General features: G+C 44.6%; 1 protein-coding gene across 1 annotated transcript in view; it reads right to left on the bottom strand.

The window, feature by feature from the left end:
• Nucleotides 1–2842: 2842 nt before the first annotated feature.
• The window catches only part of LOC106595355 (phospholipid-transporting ATPase ID), an 82783-nt gene continuing 76378 nt past the window's right edge, over nucleotides 2843–9247 (bottom strand). Inside the window, exons 28-29 of the mRNA XM_045718945.2 lie at nucleotides 5125–5703; nucleotides 2843–5024 (exon numbers count right to left, since the gene is read on the bottom strand). Of these exons, the coding sequence (XP_045574901.1) occupies nucleotides 4926–5024; nucleotides 5125–5703 (678 nt within the window). The 3' untranslated portion in view covers nucleotides 2843–4925. The remainder of the gene's footprint in view (nucleotides 5025–5124; nucleotides 5704–9247) is intronic.

Below are 9247 nucleotides of genomic sequence, written 5' to 3'. Positions count from 1 at the left end.
AACATTATTCCCCGTACAGTCACACTACAAATGAAATCATACTTTGATGTCAACTGTAAATAATTATATTTCAGTTGACACTTCCTCTTTGGATTGACAAAGACTTGATTAACTTTCTTAACTTGAACGTTCTCACTGAAACCCAACATCAACCTGCTGTATCTATCTATAACGCCAGTGCTTGAAGTGGACTGAAATAGGTGACAGTACTTATTTTGGGTGTCCCTACTGTTTATAATTATGTGCCACTGGCAGAACGCCACAATATTTTAAAGCAAAACTCTGTAAGAGGTGCCAAAACTCAAAACAGTAATACATTTGAGGTGCGATACTCAGTACTGGTGCATTCTGGTCCAATTCAAGCACTTTATAACACGTTGCAACATAATCTCACACTCAACTCGTGCAAATATGTACAAAAGGTATTTAAGAAGATTTTGTTTGTTTTAGCGAGGCTTAATTTGTGTGAAAAGACACACATTTTTGTGCAACTTCATTCATAGGAAAATACATTTTTGGGGGGCAAACCTAGGAACAATCTTTTGAAAGTTATTCGAGCAATTGTTTTTGTATTTTCACAAAAATTAAGCCACATAAAAACGCACAAAATCTGCTGAAATACTTTTTGTACATATTTGCACAAATTGAGTGTGATATTGTGTTGCACTCACTTACAGGTGGTTTGAGCCCTCTACAGCAGGGAGAGACAGGTCCAGCAGAGCAGAGACTGGTTGTGCTGCTTTCACCCTATAATATTTCTAACCAGAGGCTGTATGCTGTAGAACAGTGGTATTCAAACTTGTTCAGCTGGGACCCCATTTTTTCCTGACACAACATTTTTTTGCGACCTCATCCCACCCCAAAACAAATAACATAACCTTAAAATCTGTAAATTCCGATTTTTACATCAACAAATAACCTTCAATTCATTACATGTTCATCTCTTATCAAAATTAAAAGAAAACAATAAATACATTTTATTTTTCAAATTATCTTTCTAAAAAACGTTTTTATGTTGACCCATACAATAATCTGTACTCTTCATTTTTTGTTCCTAAAATAATGTTTTTTTGCTGCGATCAAACTGCAGTTCACTCGAGACCTGGACTTTGAATACCACTGCTGTAGAGTACAACAGCTGTCTCACCTAGTTTCACCCTATATCTTTCTAACCAGAAGCTGTATGCTGTAGAGTACAACAGCTGTCTCACCTAGTTTCACCCTATATCTTTCTAACCAGAAGCTGTATGCTGTAGAGTACAACAGCTGTCTCACCTAGTTTCACCCTATATCTTTCTAACCAGAAGCTGTATGCTGTAGAGTACAACAGCTGTCTCACCTAGTTTCACCCTATATCTTTCTAACCAGAAGCTGTATGCTGTAGATTACAACAGCTGTCTCATCTGGTTTCACCCTATATCTTTCTAACCAGAAGCTGTATGCTGTAGAGTACAACAGCTGTCTCACCTAGTTTCACCCTATATCTTTCTAACCAGAAGCTGTATGCTGTAGAGTACAACAGCTGTCTCACCTAGTTTCACCCTATATCTTTCTAACCAGAAGCTGTATGCTGTAGAGTACAACAGCTGTCTCACCTAGTTTCACCCTATATCTTTCTAACCAGAAGCTATATGCTGTAGAGTACAACAGCTGTCTCACCTAGTTTCACCCTATATCTTTCTAACCAGAAGCTGTATGCTGTAGAGTACAACAGCTGTCTCATCTGGTTTCACCCTATATCTTTCTAACCAGAAGCTGTATGCTGTAGAGTACAACAGCTGTCTCACCTAGTTTCACCCTATATCTTTCTAACCAGAAGCTGTATGCTGTAGAGTACAACAGCTGTCTCACCTAGTTTCACCCTATATCTTTCTAACCAGAAGCTGTATGCTGTAGAGTACAACAGCTGTCTCACCTAGTTTCACCCTATATCTTTCTAACCAGAAGCTGTATGCTGTAGAGTACAACAGCTGTCTCACCTAGTTTCACCCTATATCTTTCTAACCAGAAGCTGTATGCTGTAGAGTACAACAGCTGTCTCACCTAGTTTCACCCTATATCTTTCTAACCAGAAGCTGTATGCTGTAGAGTACAACAGCTGTCTCACCTAGTTTCACCCTATATCTTTCTAACCAGAAGCTGTATGCTGTAGAGTACAACAGCTGTCTCACCTAGTTTCACCCTATATCTTTCTAACCAGAAGCTGTATGCTGTAGAGTACAACAGCTGTCTCACCTAGTTTCACCCTATATATTTCTAACCAGAAGCTGTATGCTGTAGAGTACAACAGCTGTCTCACCTAGTTTCACCCTATATCTTTCTAACCAGAAGCTGTATGCTGTAGAGTACAACAGCTGTCTCACCTAGTTTCACCCTATATCTTTCTAACCAGAAGCTGTATGCTGTAGAGTACAACAGCTGTCTCACCTAGTTTCACCCTATATCTTTCTAACCAGAAGCTGTATGCTGTAGAGTACAACAGCTGTCTCACCTAGTTTCACCCTATATCTTTCTAATCAGAAGCTGTATGCTGTAGAGTACAACAGCTGTCTCACCTAGTTTCACCCTATATCTTTCTAACCAGAAGCTGTATGCTGTAGAGTACAACAGCTGTCTCACCTAGTTTCACCCTATATCTTTCTAACCAGAAGCTGTATGCTGTAGAGTACAACAGCTGTCTCACCTAGTTTCACCCTATATCTTTCTAATCAGAAGCTGTATGCTGTAGAGTACAACAGTGAAAGCATCATTCCAGTAGCCCTGGAGGACTGGGTTTGTTTCCCCCTGCTGTATAGAAGGAATACGCTACATGATGACATGCCTAGTAGAGGGATGAATTGGGTTGATCATCATTACTGTGGATTTATTAAGGCTTAATAATAACAACATCCCTGATCCCTCCCTCATTAACACGTTCTCCTGTTCCTAGACCAGCTCAGTCTCTAGGTAACTACAGGTTACTGTCTGACTGTATAAGCCCATATTAGCATACTTTCCCACACACTCAGTCCGCCCCAAAGCAACATGGAGGTCCAGGTTTTTGTTAGAAGTCCATCTCCTCTCTCTTAAGCCCAGTACAGGTGGGGCTCAGAGTCTGAGATATAACTGTAGTTCTGTCTGTGGGCCCAGCAGCAGGTCACCAATATGGTGCAGAGGAGGAGGATGAAGAAGAACATGACGAAGAGGAGTCTTGCTGTGTCCGGTAAGCTTAAAATGGCGTTCTCACTGAGAACTATAGTGAACACAGAAACTCTGCCCATGAACTTATGATGACATATACTACAACATTCCAGCAAGGACAACATCCTGCATTGTTCAGTCATTGGTTGGCTGACTGAACCCCTCAGTGTCCTGCCAAGTTATTGGCTAAAACAACAGACGGACTATGTATGTGAAAATGTCAGTCAGACAGAGAATGTACAGTAGTATGTACCCATAAGAGTGTAGGATCGTGCAGCCTGTCTGGTTTGACTAAGTCTTTGGGCATGGTGACACAGCAATATGTAACCATGAATACAAAGACCAGGACCACTGATAAGGTTCCAGAGACCTTCCTCATACAGACTGTACAGGTTAGAGGGACAGCTCTACACTACTGCATTGGTTTACACGGTGTCATACATTATTAGAGAAGGTAGATAGCATTACTTGGCCTATTAAAGACATGTTTATGATTAGTTAACAGCTGGATACAGACAGGTGTATTGGAGTACTATGTCTAACATCAGCTGATCATAAAAACCACTCATTCTGCTATTTCATCTCAATTCACCACCTTTCTGACGATCAAATGAACCTCTCTTCTGTCATAAAGACTCAATTCACCACCTTTCTGACGATCAAATGAACCTCTCTTCTGTCATAAAGACTCAATTCACCACCTTTCTGACGATCAAATGAACCTCTCTTCTATCATAGACTCAATTCACCACCTTTCTGACGATCAAATGAAACTCTCTTCTGTCATAAAGACTCAATTCACCACCTTTCTGACGATCAAATGAAACTCTCTTCTATCATAGACTCAATTCACCACCTTTCTGATGATCAAATGAACCTCTCTTCTGTCATAAAGACTCAATTCACCACCTTTCTGACGATCAAATGAAACTCTCTTCTGTCATAAAGACTCAATTCACCACCTTTCTGATGATCAAATTAACCTCTCTCTCTTCTGTCATAGACTCAATTCACCACCTTTCTGACGATCAAATGAACCTCTCTCTCTTCTATCATAAAGACTCAATTCACCACCTTTCTGATGATCAAATGAACCTCTCTTCTGTCATAAAGACTCAATTCACCACCTTTCTGACGATCAAATGAACCTCTCTTCTGTCATAAAGACTCAATTCACCACCTTTCTGATGACCAAATGAACCTCTCTTCTGTCATAAAGACTCAATTCAATACTTTGTTTTGAACCAATCTGATATGTTATGACATATGATCCATTGTATAAATAGTATAGTCATGTCTGAACCACAGTGGTGTTGTTGGAGCGGGGTTTCTCTCCGGATCCCTGTGGTACCAAGCTCTTCAGCAGATGGTTACATCATTTGCATGAAGAAGTGCTTCTTTCAGTCCGCCTCATTGGTTGAAGAAGACAGAGAAGTGGGTTGTGGGTAGTTTGAGCATGTCTATCACAACTACCACACACTATCTTTCAGACGGATACATATATGTACCAACACTATTGCAACGACAGTGTCATACAAATACCAGTGGGTGTGGATGGGTGTGTATGCCTTCTGCCTACAATGGCTGCCACTTTGGATCGCTTCCTAACCCAGGGTGAGTGCCATTCCAACATTCCAACTTCAGTATTCCAAACTTCCAAATGCAGTATTTCTTCACGTATTCCAAGAGAATCCAGTGGGATATGACAGCCTGTCCTTCTTCTTTCTATCATCTGTCCATCCGTCTCACACGGTGTGGTTGTTTTCCTTGGGAACAAGGGGAGGTCCCGGGCTGCTGGTTCCGCTGGTGCGAGAGGCACCGCCCCTCCAACCAAATAGAGCATCCTGCAGGAAAGGTGGAACACACGGTTACTGTTGTGTGTGTGAGGTTGTGTGTGAGGTTGTGTGTGTGAGAAACAGATTAAAGAAGATGACAGTATCTCACCTGTACAGCGCCCAGACTAAGGTTCCAGCCACCAACCGAGTCTCCCCCAGGACTCCTCACCGAGGTGGGGGTGAGAGCGTCAGTAGAGGGGACCTGGGCTGGAGCTAACGCTGGAGGTGTGGTTGTGGGAGGGCCAGAAGCCACCTGTGGGAGTATGACAGGCAGCGTGTGTGTTCCCTCCTCCAGGGGAGTGTCCTGCGACCCCCCCAGGAGAGAGGATGAATTGGACAGGGGGGGAGCTGATCCAGACACATAGCTAGGAGCTGGGCTGCTCTCTCCTGAGGCGCTCTGGGGGGGATGTGTGTTTGAGTGTTTCTTTTTGCGCAGGGTGTCTATCCAGCTGGAGCTGTGTCTGGAGGCAAAGTTGGCCAGGGCCAGGGAGGACAGTCTCATGTTCTTCCCAGAGGTGATGAGCTCCCCAAATCCCTCCTGGTGGGCAAAGGCATATCCTGACCTCCTGGACCCGACCCTCGCCCCCAGACGACCCTCAGGCACGCCCCCGACCCCGCCCCTGACTCCTCCCATGCATCGACCCGCTGGCTTCCTCGTCTTCTGACGCACCAGCTGGGTGTAACGTACCTGAAGGGGGAAGTGGGTGAGAGCGAGGGAGAAGGGAGAGCAGGGGAGGTAGAGGGGGAGGGGGGAAAGGGAGAGCAGGGGAGGTAGAGGGGGAGGGAGAAGGGAGAGCAGGGGAGGTAGCGGGGGAGGGGGGAAAGGGAGAGGTAGAGAGGGCGGGAGAAGGGAGAGCAGGGGAGGAAGAGGGAGAGGGGGGAGAAGGGAGAGCAGGGGAGGTAGAGGGGGAGGGGGGAAAGGGAGAGGTAGAGAGGACACAGAGGAGTGTTATTTCCTAATATAAAGGGATATGTAGGGTTTAATACAGGTGACCGGTATCCTGGGACTTCCTGACCAAGCTCCTTCCTGTTTCAGGAGAGAAATATTGACGGGTCCTGTAGACCAATAATTAAAACATGTTATGCAGCACTAATGCAAAAATACTAAATATGCACGATAGGTGCATGTATGAAGCGAACATATCGACTCCCTGGCTTCACAACCTACATTAGACCAGTCATCACAACGCTAGCAGCCAACCATATTTAGCCTATAGGCCTGCTCAACATAGTCCTCAGTAGAAAACATCCTTACATACATGACTTCCATAAACTGCATTGCTGCCTATCATGTGTAGGCTACACACGACCTGTTGACACAGTTACTGAAGGCAAACCCCATCTCACATTCACAAAGCTCCAGCCATACTCACTGTTAACAAAATGGTAGGTACATTGTGTCCACAAACCCCCTTAGGAAATAGACATTTGCAACATTGTTCCATGATGTTACAACAACAAAAATGAGTAGACAGGCTGGACTAGTCAGACTGGCAGGGATTTGATCAGCCGCTGTGCTGTCCTCCACTACTAGGCCTATTACCTTGTCTGTTTGTTTAGCGGAACATCTGATATGTTCCCTCTGACAAAGTCACCACAATGAGCAGGTTATGATAAACCACAACCTTCTGAATCCCCCTGATAGCCAGGTCCAGGTTAGAAACCACAACCTTCTGAATCCCCTGATAGCCAGGTCCAGGTCATAAACCACAACCTTCTGAATCCCCCTGATAGCCAGGTCCAGGTTATAAACCACAACCTTCTGAATCCCCCTGATAGCCAGGTCCAGGTTATAAACAACAACCTTCTGAATCACCCTGATAGCCAGGTCCAGGTTATAAACCACAACCTTCTGAATCCCCTGATAGCCAGGTCCAGGTTATAAACCACAACCTTCTGAATCCCCTGATAGCCAGGTCCAGGTTATAAACCACAACCTTCTGAATCCCCCTGATAGCCAGGTCCAGGTTATAAACCACAACCTTCTGAATCCCCTGATAGCCAGGTCCAGGTTATAAACCACAACCTTCTGAATCCCCCTGATAGCCAGGTCCAGGTCATAAACTACAACCTTCTGAATCCCCCTGATAGCCAGGTCCAGGTTATAAACTACAACCTTCTGAATCCCCCTGATAGCCAGGTCCAGGTTATAAACCACAACCTTCTGAATCCCCTGATAGCCAGGTCCAGGTTATAAACTACAACCTTCTGAATCCCCCTGATAGCCAGGTCCAGGTTATAAACCACAACCTTCTGAATCCCCTGATAGCCAGGTCCAGGTCATAAACCACAACCTTCTGAATCCCCCTGATAGCCAGGTCCAGGTTATAAACAACAACCTTCTGAATCCCCCTGATAGCCTGGTCCAGGTTATAAACCACAACCTTCTGAATCCCCCTGATAGCCAGGTCCAGGTCATAAACCACAACCTTCTGAATCCCCTGATAGCCAGGTCCAGGTTATAAACCACAACCTTCTGAATCCCCCTGATAGCCAGATCCAGGTCATAAACCACAACCTTCTGAATTCCCCCTGATAGCCAGGTCCAGGTTATAAACCACAACCTTCTGAATCCCCCTGATAGCCAGGTCCAGGTTATAAACCACAACCTTCTGAATCCCCTGATAGCCAGGTCCAGGTTATAAACCACAACCTTCTGAATCCCCCTGATAGCCAGGTCCAGGTTATAAACCACAACCTTCTGAATTCCCCTGATAGCCAGGTCCAGGTTATAAACCACAACCTTCTGAATCCCCTGATAGCCAGGTCCAGGTCATAAACCACAACCTTCTGAATCCCCTGATAGCCAGGTCCAGGTCATAAACCACAACCTTCTGAATTCCCCTGATAGCCAGGTCCAGGTCATAAACCACAACCTTCTGAATTCCCCTGATAGCCAGGTCCAGGTCATAAACCACAACCTTCTGAATCCCCCTGATAGCCAGGTCCAGGTTATAAACCACAACCTTCTGAATTCCCCTGATAGCCAGGTCCAGGTTATAAACCACAACCTTATGAATCCCCCTGATAGCCAGGTCCAGGTCATAAACCACAACCTTCTGAATCCCCCTGATAGCCAGGTCCAGGTTATAAACCACAACCTTCTGAATTCCCCTGATAGCCAGGTCCAGGTCATAAACCACAACCTTCTGAATCCCCTGATAGCCAGGTCCAGGTTATAAACTACAACCTTCTGAATTCCCCTGATAGCCAGGTCCAGGTCATAAACCACAACCTTCTGAATTCCCCTGATAGCCAGGTCCAGGTTATAAACCACAACTTTCTGAATCCCCTGATAGCCAGGTCCAGGTTATAAACCACAACCTTCTGAATCCCCTGATAGCCAGGTCCAGGTTATAAACTACAACCTTCTGAATCCCCCTGATAGCCAGGTCCAGGTCATAAACCACAACCTTCTGAATCCCCCTGATAGCCAGGTCCAGGTCATAAACCACAACCTTCTGAATCCCCCTGATAGCCAGGTCCAGGTCATAAACCACAACCTTCTGAATTCCCCTGATAGCCAGGTCCAGGTCATAAACCACAACCTTCTGAATCCCCCTGATAGCCAGGTCCAGGTCATAAACCACAACCTTCTGAATCCCCCTGATAGCCAGGTCCAGGGGGAGTGAAAAGAGCCAACAAGCTGGCTGGCATCTTTCAGTCAAAGTTCTGGGTAAGCTAAAACAAATAACATTTTCACTAGCCTGTAGGCTAATAACCTCATCATATTTTACGCCTACATTTAGGCAAGATCAACAAATGTTGTGGTGACTTTGACAGAACTTTGAGTTGAGTAAATTGTGACAAATACAAGAAGAAACCATTAGTTTCCTGTCCGTATTTCTCAATTTACAGTGGTATAATCAAATATTTTTTATAACTAAACCAAAATAGACCACATCCTGTCTTTCCAATTGAAACAAATGAGTCATAGTGGGCAGAACAAGCAAAATGGTGGGCAGAGCCAAGCACAAGCTAGCGAGATCCTATTAGCTCGTTCTAGCAGACATCTGCATATTTCCATTAGAAAACGCCTACTCTGTGGAGTGAGCGTGTGCAATAACTCAATTAGCCTTTGCATTCCCTCTAAACAATGCCATTTTTTACAACTTTGGCAAACGTTAAAATCTACAAAAAGTAGTCCACTCTGTTCATAACAGATTTTAGTTTTGGGGACAGGAAACTGTATTGAGGTCAAAAGCTTCCCCGATGAGAAAATGTGCAGAATG

Source organism: Salmo salar, chromosome 05 (assembly GCF_965601325.2).
Source record: "Salmo salar chromosome 05, fSalSal1, whole genome shotgun sequence".
NCBI lineage: Eukaryota > Metazoa > Chordata > Actinopteri > Salmoniformes > Salmonidae > Salmo > Salmo salar.
This window is presented reverse-complemented; position numbering and strand designations above follow the sequence as displayed.